General features: G+C 44.0%; 1 protein-coding gene across 1 annotated transcript in view; it reads right to left on the bottom strand.

Moving 5' to 3' along the window:
* Window positions 1-7,347, bottom strand: part of LMCD1 (LIM and cysteine rich domains 1) — a 36,670-nt gene extending 29,323 nt beyond the window's left edge. Inside the window, exon 1 of the mRNA XM_030206712.1 lies at window positions 7,300-7,347. Within this exon, the coding sequence (XP_030062572.1) occupies window positions 7,300-7,326 (27 nt within the window). The 5' untranslated portion in view covers window positions 7,327-7,347. The remainder of the gene's footprint in view (window positions 1-7,299) is intronic.
* Between the last annotated feature and the right edge of the window lie 10,820 nt (window positions 7,348-18,167).

Here is an 18,167-nt window from a genome sequence, read left to right as displayed (position 1 = left end):
TCCAAGACAATTCCAAATTTAAACATTACAATAATCAAGTTTATTTATACTTAATATACCTCTCATGAGAAAATCTGAGAACTGTAATGCTACTTGCTCAAAACATTTGGCAAGATACGGTAAGGATGAAATTGGCAGGATCAAACTAAATCCGAAGCTCGCAACACTATTCTAAAAATCGTTAAACGGCTACATAGTCTCAAATGAAAATGTGAGGTGGAAATCCCATACCCTTGAGCTGGGATTTCATTGAAAGGGACAAATCTAGCAGTTCCTAAACGTTTAATTTCAGAATGAACTGGGGGGGGGGGGGGGGGGGGACGTTACCAACTGACAGTGTTAATGGCAACGAATCCAGAGGAGCTCTACTACAAACGAGGATCTCATTTTTACACATATATATAGCAAGATGGTTAGCAGACATCCATCTTTGAATCTCCTGAAGACATACTGTTGCCCTTACAAAAGCATTATCAAATGATCCTACAAAGAAAAAAAAAACCCAGATTCTGCAAGGGTACCAAGTGGTCACATGTAAAGATGAAGGGATTCTTTTACTAAGGCATGCTAAATGATAAGATGCCAATAGGAACATAATGGGCATCTTATTTAACATTCACTAAATCTGTTAGTGCATCTTAGTAAGAAGGACCCTTAAATAAGGTAGCTGAAAGAGTGGACCCTTGAGGGACACCTGAATGAACTGGATACAAATCCAAAGAATCATGTATCAATACAGTCTGGGTCCTATCTGAAAAATACAACTGAAACCATGCAAGAACAGTCCCCCCCCCCCCCAATTCAATTAATCTATTAACAATTTTATGGCTTAGGAGATCAAAATCAGCTGCAACAGCCAATGAAATAAGGAAGAACTTTTCTGCTTTGTCAAACCCTAACCTAAATCACATCTGTTGTGGACAATAAAGAAGGCTTTGTACAATGTTTATGTCTAAATCCATGTTGATAAAAATCCAGACATGTTGATATCCAAAAACTGTTAACACTACTTTCTCAAAGATTTTGGCAAGATACGGTAATGAAACTGGCTGAAGATTGACAAGATCATTAAAATCCAGGTTTAAAAAAAAAAAAAAATTGGACACACAACAGCATTCTTGAGTGCAGGTGGCATGTATCCAGCATTTAATACATTCACTAAATCTGTGAAATAGGTGCCATATCTTTCATTGACCTGGAGGACAGTTGGAGAGCGGGAATCCAAAGGCAACTTTTTCAAACAAATTGACCCCATAAATACAAGGTATATCTGAAGCAGATATTGGTAAAAATTGAGACCACAATATAGAATCTGAAACCCTAACAGGCTCTTTTCATCAACTGCAGGGTCAAAGCGCTTATATATATATATTTCAATACAAGCAGTAATAAACTGATCCATATTGAACGAATAATCAACTTGTGAAAAGTCTTTATAAAATATGTAAAAACAAAAACAAGCAAACAAAAACAAACCATGAGTAGAGGAGTAGCCTAATGGTTAGTGCAGCGGGCTTTCATCCTGTTAACCTAAGTGTCCTTGTTCAGCTTTAATTACTATGGATGTCCTATTCTAAAGTCCTTATGAAGTAATGCAGTAAGTGTACGATAGCACTATATGAAAGCACTGAAGAAAGATTCTAATAAGAGTAAATCATCAATTATAAAAAAAAAAATTAAAAAAAACACACAATCGGGAGGTTTTTAAGACTGGTGAAGTTCACACGGCAGTCCTGTGGAAATATCCATGATAAAGAGCCGAGCATCTGAGGTCTTTCCCTCCAATATGTGACAATGAATTAAGACCGGTTATGCTTGCTACTATACACATTTTGACTATTCACCTCAGCAAGACATTTGCTACATAGCATCTCAATGTGTATAGTTCAAAAGGGGCGTGGCTATGGGCATTTTGCGGGCTTTCCAAAATTTACACGTGCAGTTATAGAATATGGCCCAGTGTGCATAACTCTATGCACGGGGATTTATGCAACATTTTCATTGGTGGAAATGAAGGGTAGTTTTAGGTGCTGGGATATTAACTGAGCAGACCATCTATACCACTCCTAAATCGAAGACACCACTTATAGAATATGCTTAGGCGTGTTTACCGCATGGATTTTTTAGGCACCTTATATAGAATCTGACCCTTAACCCTCTATTGCCGCAGGTCCAGAAACCAAGATTGTGAGCCCTGTAGGGACAAAGTACCTGCACATAATGTGCGATTGTCCTCTTCCGCCTTGAACTTAATGGTTAAGTGGATTATAAATGCCAGAATTAATCTGCCTTCATTTTTCTCTGTTTCTATTAAATGTCACTGCTAAAAAGAAAGCACCACTAGCCTCTTCACCTGCAGAAACACAGCAATACCAACATAAGTTATGGAATGCATTACCACTAGACGTGAACAAAATGCGCGACCTAACCAACTTTTGGAAATCACTGAAGAGCTGCCTGTTCAACAAGGCATACCGCAACGATCCATCCTAATTACCAGACAACGAAACAAGACTGAAATGAATAAAATCTAACTCTTTATATCCAACTACCAAAGCCTATTCTACCACGAATGAACTTTAACGCAATACCACTTTATCTCTTATTCCGAATATGAACTCTTTATACTTGAATGCTTAATCTACTATGTCAATCATGATCTTTAATGTAATACCACTTCTATCTCTCACTCCGAAATGGCGATCGCCGTGACAGAACAATGTAAGCCACATTGAGCCTGCAAATAAGTGGGAAAATGCAGCAAATAAATAAGAGGACCTGAGGTTTCTATTTATAATTTTACTTCTTCCTCTCTTCGCAGAGCATTCAATCAAGTGAAGATCTTAAGATTTGGCTTTGGGGAGGTCTGAAAGCTGCCTTATACATCTGTAATAAAGTCTGCAAGACCACCTCAATCATCTCTTTAAGAGCCCAAATAAATAGTTACTGCTTCAGACACAGACACAAACATCTGCCTTGGGTAAAGGCACACTATAAAGAATAAACTGTCATTGTGAGCAAGAGATTCTCTGGTTTTTCTCACTCTGCCAGCCAAGCCATCAGTAATAAGTAGAGATGAATACTGGTTTAGGGTTCCATTTTAAAGCCCTAATTAATGCCAGACACACTGTCAAATGATATGCCTAGACTGATGGAATGATGTAGTAACACTGTGGCCCCACTGGTGCCCACAGCGAGCTCCTAGACTCCTCCACCAAAAGGTGCCATGTCAGCAGGAAGAGATGCCCATTAAACATAGGGGGTAGGTGGTCTGTCATTAGCCATTCCATCCAGAACGGTTAGAATCTGCTGTGTAGCCTTTAGAAAGCTCTTCCACGTTATACAGAAGACTGTAGCTTTCCTGTTATGATGCAGAAATAGAGGAAAATATGTACGAGTATAAAAGCATTTCTCATCAAGTGTAAAGATTAACTCTGCTGTATTTAAATGAAGCATAAATTCAAACCGTAAGCTATGAGCCAGCTCTGAATGTAGAGCAGTCGGATAATCAAAGCTGCAGAGCTCTCCACTGAGGTCTGCAAAGACATTTCTGAAGTTTTGTGGCTTGTTTTGAAAGTCTACGGCATAAGCTTGGAAGACTTGAGCTCAGAGTTTCATATGAGACGAATGGAGTTGTCATGGCCCGGACTGGACCCCTCTTACATCATTTATCATTGCTAATAAGTGGAGTGGAGGAGTAGCCTAGTGGTTAGTGCAGTGGACTTTGATCCTGGGGAACTGAGTTTAATTCCCACTGCAGTTCCTTGTGACTTTGGGCAAGTCACTTAACCCTCCATTGCCCCTGGTACAAAATAAGTACCTGAATATATGTAAACCGCTTTGAATGTAGTTGCAAAAACCACAGAAAGGTGGTATATCAAGTCCCATTTCCCTTATGATATCACAATATCAGAAGTGAGCCAAGTATCGGGCAATCAAGCCATTGTGACATCACTGATGAGGTTGGTTCTTATTGGTGGAATGAGTGGAGGAGTAGCCTAGTGGTTAGTGCAGTGCACTTTGATCCTGGGGAACTGAGTTCAATTCCCACTGCAGCTCCTTGTGACTCTGGGCAAGTCACTTAACCCTCCATTGCCCCTGGTACAAAATAAGTACCTGAATATATGTTAACCGCTTTGAATGTAGTTGCAAAAAACCTCAGAAAGGCAGTATATCAAGTCCCATTTCCCTTCCCCTCTGTGAAGCATCTTCTGCTTAAGCACCACCTGCCACCCTCAAAACATGCTCTTCTACCTCTAGTGGATTCCTCTACAGCTGTGGGTTGTGTCTGAAGCTGTGACTGATCAGCAGCTGCAGATCACCCAGGGGTGATCACAGCATCCAGCACTGGGAAGAGGTGCTGAAGTGTGAATTACTGGAGATGCCCTGAGGTCAGGGCATAGTTCTGGCACATCAGGAAAGTAGACAGGCACTCCTGTCTTTTGCATACTTTTATTCTACAGGGTACATGCAGCTGGAAACCAAGGTTATATATGGAAAAATGAGAAAGTCACCCAGAACTCACAGACTGGCTTTGTAGCTCTGCAGAGATGCCTGCTGCTCCGTTCTGTGCTGTACCTAGCCCTCCAGCCTCCAGCTGTTGAAACAAAGGGCTGATTCAGACCTGGCTGGCCAGCCTGACTCCCCTGTATACAGGCATTTTTGTGTGTTGGAAAGGCTGGACTGGCAGTTGCAGACCCCCTCAATGCAGGAATTACACAACAGACAGCAAAGGGGTCTATGGAATTAAATTTCCCCGAGTTCGTGGAGAAGTTCACTAGAGAAGCGCAGGGTGAGGTGATCTGCTTTTCAGAGCTGCTACAGTCCTATAAACACCTTGCTCTGTCTCCAGTGGTAAAGACATCAAGTCCTGCAACTCCCACACTGAGGGACCCTTTTACTAAGCTGCGTAAGCGTCTACGCATGCCCAATGCGTGCCAAAATGAAGTTACCACCATCACATGGTTTTTGCGGTAATTTCATTTTTGCCACATGTCCAAAAATATTTTTTTTATTTTCGGGCGTGCGCAACAGACGGGCACCAAGTCGCATTTGGCACATGTAGGTCATTACCGCCCTGTGACCGCGTGAGTCTTTACCACCAGGTTAATGGCTGCTGGTAAGGTCTCAGACCCACAATGGACGCGTGGCAATTTTCATTTTGCCGCATGAAAAAAAAAGTTGGCCTTTTTTTACAGGCGCACTAACAAATGGATCGGCGTGCGCCCAAAACCCACGCCTACACTACCACAAGCCATTTTTTAGCGTGCCTTAGTAAAAGGACCCCTGAATATGCAAAAGGAATGACCCCACTCCTATCTCGGTTTCTGTCATGACTGGGCCAGGAACAGAAGTTAAAGGAGACTTAATCAGACCTGCAGGCCTGCTCCCAGCTCTCTCTCTTGTGTCACGGCATGAAACCCTACTAACTCTTCAGGACTTGAGGAGAGCCCTGTATGGTCCGTGAACTGCCTGCAGCATTGACTCTCCATGGCAATTATACTACCAACAGCAGTGGCTGGTAGGTCAATCACTGGAGAAGCTGGTTAATTCTGCCACTTGTGGGTCTCGCATGCATGGTAACCTTATGACTAAAGTGTGGCTTTTCAGCTTGTGCAGTACAATAGGAAAGACACAACCTGTGCAATCTATTGTGCAAAACTCCTCTAAAGTGAAGCCCTATTCCCATCCCCCACACTATTTCACACCATAATCTGAGTGTATCTGGACCCCCAAAACCTATACAGCTACACTCGAATTGGAAACGGCCACACTGACAGATAGGAAATAGGAAAACATCAAGAAATGTTACTGTTCAGGGGTTCTTACGCCATTATCCCCCGGAATCTACATAGCGTATCTAGAGATCTGCACCGATACCCAAGCGTATTCTGTAACAACGTGCGTAATTTAATTGGCTTAACAAGCAATAATTAGAATTTACACACACAACTCGCTAAGCGTATTCTGTAACGCAGAATATGCCTAACTTCTAATGTGCACAGGCAAAAAGGGGTGGTGTTATGGGCAGGAAAATAGGTGTTTTGTGGGCGCTCCAAAATTTATGCACATACTTATAGAATATGGCCCAGTGCGCCAGGATTTACGCCATATTTTCGCTGGTGTAAATGGATGCGCGTATTTAAGTGCTGGGAAATCAATTAAGCGTATTCTATATACCGCACCTAAATCTAGGCGCCGCTTATAGAATACACATAGGTGAAAATGTTTTCTGTGTGGATCTTTTAAGCACCATATATAGAATCCCCCCCTTATAGCTATGCCACAGTTCTTACACTGTGCAAGCAGGACCACCGATGCGCTACCCACAGGCTGCGCTTTGGTGCTATTGCAGCGATGAGCCAGTGTTGGAAAGGAGGGGACACGCCTGGGTGGGGGTCTGCTCTCATGCAGATCACTGAGGAGATGTTTACAGCTGAACCTTTGTAAGCAGCTAAAATCTGCACAGTCCCATCCTTCTCATTAAGGAGATGAGGGGTGCGCTGCCCACCCTAAAAAGATATTTTTTTCTTCCAGGAGCAGTATAATTGGCAGTGTAAGGCTGTCCTCTTTTTCTAATAGGAATACAGTTTTTGCAGAGTCAGTGCACACCAATGACATGAAAAAAAAAAATCCCACAAATAACTTTTCCCCATCAATGCAGCAGAAAACACAAAAACAAGGAAACCGAATGCACATCCCTAAAAAAAAACCCCGAATTGGGTTCAAAGCGGATATCAACGCTGCGTTTAACTGTTACTGGGTGACAGCTGGATCAGGTAGTCTGGCAGTGCATCACCCACTTTAAAGGCCCAAAGCTCATACAAGCAGAATTTCTTTTCAAGCTTTGCCCTTTCTCACCAGCTCTTTTGTGTAGCTGGTTTTGGCTTCACCGCTTCCCCTTCGGTTGCAGCATGTGAGTAACTGTAATACAGCGTCGTCTGGCTCATAACGTACTGGAGCCTGTGGTGCAGCAGTGATTTACTGTGAGCGGAGGCAAAAGAGCACCTCTACCCCCCCCCCCCCCCCCCCCCCCCAGCAGAACCGAGACCAGACAGTAAACTCTGCCTCCTACCACTAGAACCGATCAGCCCACAAGTGGTGTCTAGAGCTCTACTTTCTGCCTTTACCTCCTGTTACAAGCATTCTGCATGTTCTAGGAGAAAAAGCTCCTACTCCCCAGCTGCATTTGCTCGTTACCCACAGATGCCCCGTGTGCTGGGTGGCAGGGCTGGGCACCCACTTCTACCCCTCATCCCCGCCCTGGGGGAGGCACTGGGCAAAGCAGGGTTGGCTCACCTGCTGCAGTCCCCGGCTCAGCTCCATGATCCAACCTCAACAGCTCTGCACTGCCGGGCCAGCGCAGCCTGAGCCTTTAATTGCAGGCTGCCACCCAATGGGAGGCGGCGGAGAAGTTGTGCAGCCAATGTCAGAGGAGGACGCCCCCCCCCCCCCCGACCCAGGCCCCGCCCTGGTTCCAGGTTAGCGACGCCCCTGGCCGCTCGCGCCTCTTTCTCGCCCTGTCCTGAGTACAGCGCTGCGTATGGTTGCCGGCGCCGAGCAGTCAGTTTCACTAGTCAACGGGAGTTTCCAACCCCCGGATCATGAGAACGAGAAGCCCCTGACTGGGGGATTAAAGGGATTAAAACAAGCGCCCGACCCATCACTTGTGCAACTCTAGACACCTCCCTTGCCTCGCCCTCCTCTCCCTGTACAAAACCAGGAGCTGGTGCCAGACCCCAAAAAAGAAAACACCGGCTGGGTACAGGAATCCCAAAGGGAAAACAGGCAGAAAGTAAAACCAGTTACCACAGCAAACTGGCTGACTGGTCAGCTCCCGTGCGGTGCAGATCTGAGCACACAGTGACCCAGTGCAACGATTTAATTCTCCCGACCCTATTTTTATTTCTTACTTACCGAAATGTGAAACGAAACACTAGTCATACGTGTGTCTGAACGTAACACAAAATCATTACGTTGAAGTGAATCTTTAAGGACAGAAATGGAAGTTTCACTGGCCTGTGGCCAAAGCAGTTGACATCTAGGTGGTTTCACACTTTGCCGAAGGGCTGAAGGTAAGCAAATAGTTTCAAATATTACAACTACTCCTATGTAGATAATCCCAGAGCCTAGATTCAATGCAAAACAAACCTTAAAGTAATACGTTTACAGGGTCTTTCTCAAAATGTCTCCTGAAGTTGGGGCCCTTTTACTAAGGAGTTTCCACAGGATGCACTCAGGTGGCCTCCGGTAACTGCCAGATGTGTGCACACAAACTGTGCACTCCGGGGGCGGAGGGTGAGTGTCCTGTCCGTGTTAACTGCTTAGCACATGAGCCTCGTCTTTTTTTAATGGCCATTAATACAAAAATATGGAAAAGCCCACGTAAGGCCGCGTTAATAAAAGGGCCCTAACCTTGGATTCTCTAACAGAAATTGCGCTGCATTTATCCACCTAGCCAGCACTTAAGCTGGTGTAAAGCTTGGGCTTAACTGTAGGCAGATGCGCAAATACAAGTAAACTGTAACCTGTCCAAGTAACTGATAACTGCTGGACTTCCCCATGCCCTACGCCCCTCCCAGGTCCACACCTTTCAGGCAGCTGTGCGATCTGGAATTGGTACATGCAAGTTGTATAATATAAAATAGACTAGCATAGTGATTAGTGCAGTTGCCTGGCTGGGGAACCGGGTTAAGTCCCACTGCAGCTCCTTGTGACTCTGGGCGAGTCACTTAACCCTCCCTTGCCCCAGGTACTATGTAAACCACTTTGAATGTAGTTGGAAAAACCACAGAAAGGCGGTATATCAAGTCCCATTTCCCTTTCCGAGATTCTACATGGAATGTTGTTATTTGAGGTTCTGTTCCTATTATTTGAGGTTCTGCATGGATTGTTGCTACTATTTTGAGGTTCTACATGGATTGTTGCTACTATTTGAGGTTTTATTGCTACTATTTGAGATTCTATATGGGATGTTGCTACTATTTGAGGTTCTACACGGATTGTTGCTACTGTTTGAGATTCTATATGGAATGTTGCTAGTGGAGGAGTAGCCTAGTGGTTAGTGCAGCGGACTTCAGATCAGAGACTTTCTGACCTGAACATGAGCCTGCAGATAGGTGGGAAAATGTGGGATACAAGTGAAATAAATAATAATGTATACCTTGGAGGAAGGGAGAAACAGGGGTGATATGATACAGACATTCAAATATTTGAAAGGTATTAATCCGTAAACAAACCTTTTCTGGAGATGGGAGGGTGGTAGAACTAGAGGACATGAATTGAGGTTGAAGGGGGGCAGACTCAGGACTAATGTCAGGAAGTATTTTTTCATGGAGAGGGTGGCGGATATGTGGAATGTCCTCCCGCGGGAGGTGGTGGAGATGACAATGGTAATGGAATTCAAACATGCGTGGGATAAACATAAAGGAATCCTGTTTAGAAGGAATGGTTCCATGGAATCTTAGCGGAGATTGGGTGGCGACGCCGGTAATTGGAAACAAAACGGGAGCTGGGCAGACTTCTAAGGTCTACGCCCTGATCGTGACTGAATAGATAGGGATGGGCTGGAGTGTAAATTTTAAGGGGCTTCGATGTGAACTTCAGAACTATGTTAAATTGTACAGCGCTGCGTAACCCTAGTAGCGCTTTAGAAATTTTAAATAGTAGTAGTAGTAACTTAGTACAAGAACAGTGCTGGGCAGACTTCTACGGTCTGTGCCTTGAGAATGGCAAGGACAAATCAAACTCGGGTATAAAGTATCACATATCATGTAAAATGAGTTTATCTTGTTGGGCAGACTGAATGGCCCGTACAGGTCTTTATGTGCCATCATTTACTATGTTACTTTGATCCTGGGGAACTGGGGTCAAATCCCACTGTAGCTCCCTGTGACTCTGGGCAAGTCACTTAACCCTCCATTGCTCCAGGTACAAAATAGCTACCTGTATATAATATGTAAACTGCTTTGATTGTAGCTACAGAAGGGCAATATACCTATTCCTTCCCCTTTCCCTGCATATAATATGTAAACTGCTTTCATTCTATCAAATCCGACCCCTTTCCCTGTACGTAATATGTAAACAATCCGATTCTCTATCCCTACAGGGGCTGTTACATGTGTAACTGATAATTACTATAATTATAACCAATTCTTGGTTGCTAGCTAATTAAGATATGCACACAGCTGACCCCATTCTGCAAACTGTGCATTGAACTTTATGGACTTATTTCCGTAGCATCACTGCACATATAGGCAGAGATGGGTCCCTGTTCTCTGGAACTGAGTCTTGTCAAACCAATAGGAAGTAAATTGGGGAAACTCATCATGTCTTGGGATCTGTACCTGCCCTGATTGTCTGCATGGATGATTACTGCTCTGTGCACTAGGGACTGGTGATAGGAGGTCTTGGATCTGCAAAAATTGGCATTTCAGAAGAGGTTAATTCAGTAAAAATATCTTTGAGAGGCTTAGGATTTGTGCAGATCACATACAGTACAGTATATGTGACATGGTAAACTGCATTAGTATCAGTTGTTGAGTTTTATTCTTGAAAGAGTGGTTCTGTTTACTGGGGTCCATTCTCACTCTCACAAAGCTCAAACCCCTCCCATATTCTCAGTGTTCCTCTCTGCAGAGGATGCTTCTCTGTATTGCTTTTGCCATCCAGCAGGGGGATTCTGAGGGTTCTTTGGACTCATCCACTCAGAGGCAGATGCACTAAGCTTTAATGACCCTTTAACGACCCTCTAATGAAGAATTTTCGAACCGTGGCATGCATTAAAGGCCATTTTCCGACCACGGTAGCAGAAAACGAAAACGGAATGCAGATGAGCAAATTGTGTAGAAACCCCATAGAAACGAGATGCATCAAAGTTTTCCGACTACCCTAACGCAGGAAAAGTGCTGGAAAGCTAACGACAGGTCTGTATCTGTTGTTAGGGCTATCCGACTGAAAACTGTAATGTAAAAAACAAAAAAAAAGAGAGGGGGCGAAAACGCGCATCAGGGGCATCTTTTATTGGCGCCCGAGGTCACTGCTGCTCCCGCTCCCCCTGCATCACTATAAAACTGAAAAAAGAAAGTTCAGGAGGGGGCAAACGCGCTCGTCAGGAGTGTCCTTTAATGACGTCCTTACCCCCCACCGCCCGTGGTCACCGCTGCTGCTCCCTGCTTCCTCCGCCAGCATTAAATAAAAGAAAACAAAAATCAAAGCTTCGGCCCCCCTCTCTTCCTGTCTCTCAACTCTTTCTTTCCCCACACAGCTCCGCCTCCCGCCATCCTCCGCCCCATGTCTCGCCCCCACCGGCCCCCTTGAGATCGTCGCTGCTGCTCCCCCTCCTCCGGGCCCCCCCGCATTACCGGGCCCATGCAGCGCCTCACCTCTGTATGAAGGCGCTCACCTCTGTATGAAGGCGCTGCACGGGCAAGAAGACCAGATCGCTGCAGTCTTCAGGACGTCTCTCTCTTTCGTCTTCCCTGACCTGGCCCTGCAGAGGTGAGAGGTGCTGCACGGGCCCGGTAATGCGGGGGAGGGGGCCCGGAGGAGGGGGGAGCGGCGGCGATGATCTCAAGGGGACCGGTGGGGGCGGAGCACGGGGGCGGAGGATGGCGGGAGGCGGAGCTGTGTGGGGAAAGAAAGAGTTGAGAGACAGGAAGGGAGGGGGGCTGAAAATTTTATTTTTCTTTTCTTTTATTTAATGCTGGCGGAGGAAGCGGGGAGCAGCAGCGGCGACCACGGGGGGAGGGGCAAGGCCATCCATACAGGACGCTCCTGACTAATGCCTTTGCCCCCTCCCGATCCACATGTTTGTGTTTTTTTTTTTTTTTTTTTTTGGTTTTTTGATGTTTGTGGCATGCGCAGAGCAGCCAGCATAACGCTTGGCTGCTCTGCGCATGCTTTAGGGGCTGATTACCGACAGGGATTCCACCAGATTGATGCATTGTACTTTCAAATACCACACCGAACATGTGCAATTTGTTTTTTTGCTGCATTGTTTGTTTTTAAAATTCGGTAACAGCTTTTATGTTTTTGCTTTTTTTATGTTTGGTTGATGCATCTGACTCTCAAAGAGCACAGTGTAAGTTTGGCCACCAACCCTATGGTTGAGCCATTAATCTGTGTCACCTGCATACAGTGGGGAAATCTGGAATGAATTATATCCTTCTGCTGTGTATATTGGGTGAGGTTTGTTCTGTTGTAGGGTTTTGACATTAAGGAAGGACTGTATTGATTTATAAAGTTCTGAGAAAATTCAGAATATCTGTTGATCTTACCAGTCCATGATGGAACAGATAATCACAGATGCCAAAGGCCATTTCTCTGGACCATAACTATAAAATGGTCATTAGATCAGGGTATTAGTGCTTGTTCTGGGACCATTCTGCAAAATTAGTTCAAAATGTAATTTTCATGTGCCCCCTCCCAAAGCGGAGTTACTAATACAGAAGATCTCCCACCCTTCATCCCATGTTGTTATTCACGAGAGAGATCCTGCAACTCCCATCCTGTTCTTAGTGATTGAAAGACCCCAAAATGCTCACCATGCACTGAGAGTCACTATTCGAGACAGCCTGTATTCCTCATCCTGTGCTGAGTCACTAGTCAGAAACATCCCACATCTCTTTGCTGGTGGGGGATGTCCTGCACCACTCACTTATACTGAGTCACTACTGGTAGAGAACCTGTACCACCTATCTTTGCTGAGTCACTAATGGGAAAGATCTCACACCACTCACCAATACTGAGTCACTAGCGGTAGAGAACCTGCACTACTCACCTATGCTGAGTCACCAGTAGGGAAGATCTCACACCACTCACCAATGCTGAGTCACCAGTAGGGAAGATCTCACGCCACTCACCAATGCTGAGTCACCAGTATCTCACACCTCTCACTAATGCTGAGTCAATAGTGGAAAAGATCCTGCACCACTAACCAATGCTGAGCCACTAGCAGGGGAGATTCTGTATCACTCACTTATGCTGAGTCACTAATGGGGAAGATTCTGCACCACTCACTTATGCTGAGTCACTAGTGGGGAAGATGCTGAGTGGAGTTTTATGTGACTTTTGGTGAAATCAGTTTTCAGAGTCATTGACCCGAGTAAATATTTCATTTAGATAATAAGCTCCCTGAAGCAGGGACTGTCCCTTTTATGTATCTGAACTATGTTGTGTATAAAAATGGTTGTAATAAGAGCAGATGAATAGTGATATAACTGCATAAATTGTCTGGAAATGTGTTCCTCGGCCCCATTTCAGATCTGTGCAGTTGTGTTTGCTTAGGTGCCTGTCGCATACTCTAATTTTGCTTTGTGATATTTTGTCTGCTCTCTTTCCTCTCCCGTCTTGGCGTTTCTTCTTCTCTTTCATTTTGTTTTTCAATGTCCACCGCCTTGCTATGCCATGCAGAAATGGCGGTATATTAAAATTACTGATAAACTACACTAACTTCCACTGTGGATGAACTTGTACCTGGCTTAAAACACATTTCCTCGGGTGGCGAAAGGAGGGAGAAAAAACCCAGTATTTGGCATTTTTGAAAGTTTGCTGCTCTTCTGTTAGGACTGGGTTGCCTGCAAGGAGAGGGGGGCATTTTAGTGTGTGCTGGAAAAGTATTTATTTGTTTACATTTTTGACCGGTTTCCATTAAAACCCCAAAGCAATTTAGAATAGAAAATACTCACCATTCTTCCCACCCAATCCATTACAACATCACAAAAAGCAACACATTCTAACTAATATCCATCCACTCTTAAGCAATGCATGATGGCAGACGGGTGAAATAGCCCATCCAGTCTGCCCATCCTCAGTAACCATTAACTCCTCCTTTTCTTAAGGGGTCCTAGTGCTTGTCCCATGCTTTCTTAAATTCTGACACAGTCCTTGTCTCCACGACATCCAGTAGGAGGCCATTCCACACATTGACCACTCTTTCCATGAAAGAATATTTTCTTAGATTCCTCCTAAGCCTATTTTCTCTTAACTTTGCCCTATGCCCCCTCATTCCAGAGTTTTCCTTCATTTGAAGAAGGCTAGCCTCCTGTACACTAAAGCCACAGGTATTTAAACATCTCTATCATATCCCCTCTCGCCCACCTCTCTTCCAGCATATACATGTTGAGGTTCATAAGCCTGTCCTTATAAGTTATATGACGGAGACCGCTGACCAGTTTTGTAGCCACCCTCTGGACTGACTCCATCCTGTTTTTATCTTTCCGTAGGTGTGGCTTCCAGAATTGCATGCAGTACTGCAAACGGGGCCTCGCCAGGGGGCACTATCACCTCTTTTCCTGCTGGTCATTCCTCTCTTTATGCACCCAAGCATCCTTCTGGCTTTGACCATTGCCTTGTCTACCTGTTAGGCCACTTTAAAGTCATCAGACAGAATCATCCCCCAAGTCCCGCTCTTCTTCAATATAGGGGAAGCACTTCATCCCCTATATTGTACCGTTCCCTTGTATTCTTGTAACCCAGTTGCATGACCCTTCATTTCTTAGCATTGCAATTGCAACCGGTTAGCACAGAGCTCCCTCCCTTCACTTAGGAGTAGGACATGGGACATGTAGTTTTTTTTTAAAATGAGGATTCCCAGGGCTGGTGTTAGACATGCAGGGGTCCATGACAGAAATAGAAAGGCTGTGCCTCTTTTGGGTAGGCTTGGGGCCCTCTGTTACATGGGAACCCATAACAGTTGCCCTGGATTCCCTTCTCCCCCGCCCCCACCAAAGCTAGTTGTATGGTTACCCTATAATTTTCAGCCTGTGATAGTTTGGATGTTTTATTTCTTGCTGTTTGTGTAGAAACATTTAGGTTTGTCGTGGGCTTTCTGTATCCCCTTAAATGTTTTACACTAGGACAGGAATAGCCAAGCAGTGGGGCTCTGGGTATCGCCTGATGTGCACTCAACAAGCAGTGAAGGGACACAGGGGCCGAAGAGAAGGGATGCGTTAAAATCATGAGAAAAATCAAGGATATTTATTAGATTAACGGACACTTATCATTTGTGATCAGCTCAGAGTTATTGAACATGATTAGGGCTTCTTTTCCTAGGTGTGTAATGAATTTTACAATTAGATAGTTTCAAGCTAATTAAGGGGGGGGGGGGGGGGGGTTTGGAAGGCACAAAAAATTCAGAATCTTTTACAAAGGCGCACTAGCGTTTTTAGAGACACCCATAGGAATTCTAGTGTTTAGAGTACGCTGAAAACGCTAGTGCACCTTGGTAAACGGGGTCCTTAGTGTTTATTAGGATGTGCCGTCATTTGCCAACCAGTACAGACTAGTTGCATGTAGTGTGCATTCCTTCCTGATAGTTTTCACATGTATGTAATGGTTCGCACATGTGTGCACTATCTGTATGTAACACACATTATTTAAGAAAAGCAAGCACTATATGGAAATAGAACTCACTATTAGCCACATTCCTTTCAAAAGTACAAACCAAAAAGTGAAAGAAAAGCATCTGTCTGCCCCTCCTTAGTGCTTGTCAGTGTTTTTCTGCCCTAGTGACTTTGCTGGGCCTTCTCTGGTGGAATCGATCATAAATTGTGTCTCTCGGGAGTCACTAGCACAGAAAAGGTGATACGAGAGCATCTGGGGAAGGACTGGTTTCCCCACTTTATCCAATGAGGCCCTAGGTTCAACTTTCAATTTATTTTTGATATACTGTGAATTGTATAAAATAAGTCTAAGGAGAAAACAAAAGGGATTGAGACAGAAGGACTAGAAGGAAGTTTATTTATTGTGTTTGCTGTTTAAAATCTTAAATTAGAAGCCCTAGATATATTTTTTATGTTTTCTTTTGTAAGAAATCAATTTGTATATATTTTTTGTGAGCTGAAAGAAAATGTGATAGGCAGGATATACATTTATTAAAATGAAATAATATAATTTTTGTTTCAGCACGCGAGGTAAAATATGCATGTTGAAGAAAAGCCTAGAATGTAAAAAACAAAAAAAAAAAACACCATGAGTTCAAACAACATAAATAAAATACACGGAAAAAGGGATTTTTTTTCTTCTTTTTTTTTACATCCTGTCCCTCTGGAAATGTGCCCAGTAAAGACTGTGGAGTGGGGAGGGGCAGAGTGCCCGCACCATGCAATTCAATCTCTCCTCTCTTTACCAGGACTGTGGCTGGACCCTTCTGCACCATTACAGTGTATTAGAAAAGGTTTTGCTGGCAGAGTCAGACAAGTATAGTGTGCACGGAGGGGAGGGAGGGGGGTGCTTGTGTCCTAGGCACTGCTCCAGCAGTCAGTATGGGGTGGGAATCTGTATCCATTAGTCTTCCTGGGGTTCAAAACAAACATTCCTTCACTGGAAAGATTTTTGCCCAGTGCCCCAAACCTTTCAGCTAATCTGCTGAGCAAACAGCTGACATAAAGTTCATGAACAAATAAAAAAAAAAGAAAGAGGATTATTTTGGCTAGTCAAAAGCTGCCCTGTACACCCTCCAACACAACCATTCCATATGTGTGTTTAAATACTGGAGCAGTTCGAAGGACCTGCTTTAATAAGCACTGAGTAAAGGAAACTTGCACAGCTGTTGCCTGTGCTGTGATGGGACAATGTGTGTGTGACAGGGAATTTTGCACTGCTACCGCCTGTGCTGTGCCTGCTTTGTAATGGGGCACTATGTGTACCATTAGGCAAACACTTAAGATGGCAGCTTTTTGGGGTGGCAAAGAGCAGCTGCAGTCACAGCAAAACAATAGGTCCTGACAGCCACACTAACACACAGAACCATCAGCAGTTACTTCTACCTACAGGGAGGGGGCAGCAAAGAGCAACTACATAGCAATAGATCATGACAGCCACAAACTCAAAGAACCATCAGCAGTTACTATTACCTGCAGGGAGGGGGCAGCAAAGAGCAGCTGCAGTCACAGCAAAACAATAGGTCCTGACACCCACACTAACACACAGAACCATCAGCAGTTACTTCTACCTGCAGGGAGGGGGCAGCAAAGAGCAGCTGCAGTCACAGCAAAATTCCTTGAAGAAATCAAGGACTGCTTTATGGAGCATATGGTTCAGGACCCAAAAAGAGGGGGAACAATTCTAGACCTAGACCTTTTCAAATGACAGCTGGCATGGTTAAAATGTGAGGTGAAGGAAGCTATTAGAGCTAAAAGAAAATCTTTTAGAAAATGGAAGAGGGATCCAGCTGAAAATAATAGGAAAAAGTGTAAGGAATGGCAAGTCAAATGCAAAGTGCTGATAAGGAAGGCAAAGAGAGACTTTGAAAAGAAGATTGCCTTGGAGGCAAAAACACATAATAAAAACTTTTTTAGGTATATTAGAAACAAAATAGTAGAGACTAATATAAAGGACAAAATTACAGAGCATAGACCTAAGCATGGATTAATAAGACAAAGCCAACGTAAATTTAGTGAAGGGAAATCTTGCCTCAACAATCTACTACATTTCTTTGAAGGGATGAATAAACATGTGGATAAAGGTGAGCTGGTCGATATTGTGTATCTGGATTTTCAAATGGCACTTCACAATGCATGTATCTCATGAAAGACTCTTGAGGAAACTAGAAAGCCATGGAGTAGGAGGTAAATGTCCTATTGTGGATTAAGAACTGGTTAAAAGATAGAAAACAGAGAGTAGGGTTAAATGGTCAGTATTCTCAATGGAGAAGGGTAGTTTGTGGGGTTCCCCAGGGGTCTGTTCTGGGACCGCTGCTTTTTAACATATTTATAAATGATCTAGAGATAGGAATAACTAGTGAGGTAATTACATTTGCTGATGACATGTGGAGGCGTATTTTCAAAGCACATAGACTTACAAAGTTCCATTGAATAACACGCATCTACAGTAAGTCAAGGTTTATAGAATAACTCATAGGCCAGGAGAAAGCACCTATATTTACACCACTGAAAACCTGGTATAAATACTTGCTCCTAAATATGTGTGCGTTCCCCAAATTCTATAACAACGTGCATAAATTTAATGCTCCCGACACGCCTACACTCATCCCGTGGCCGCATCCCTTTTTCAGCTACGTGCATTGGAATTTATGCGTCTCTTTTTAGAATATGCCTAAAAGAAGCACGCATAAATTCCAGTTATTGCCAATTAGTGATGCTAATTGGTCATTATCAGCCAAGTATCATAAGTAATTGGCTCGTTACTCAATTGAGTAGTGTGCA

Source organism: Microcaecilia unicolor, chromosome 6 (genome assembly GCF_901765095.1).
Source record: "Microcaecilia unicolor chromosome 6, aMicUni1.1, whole genome shotgun sequence".
Lineage (NCBI taxonomy): Eukaryota > Metazoa > Chordata > Amphibia > Gymnophiona > Siphonopidae > Microcaecilia > Microcaecilia unicolor.
Note: the sequence above shows the minus strand (reverse complement) of the source record. Positions and strands in the feature narration are given on the sequence as shown.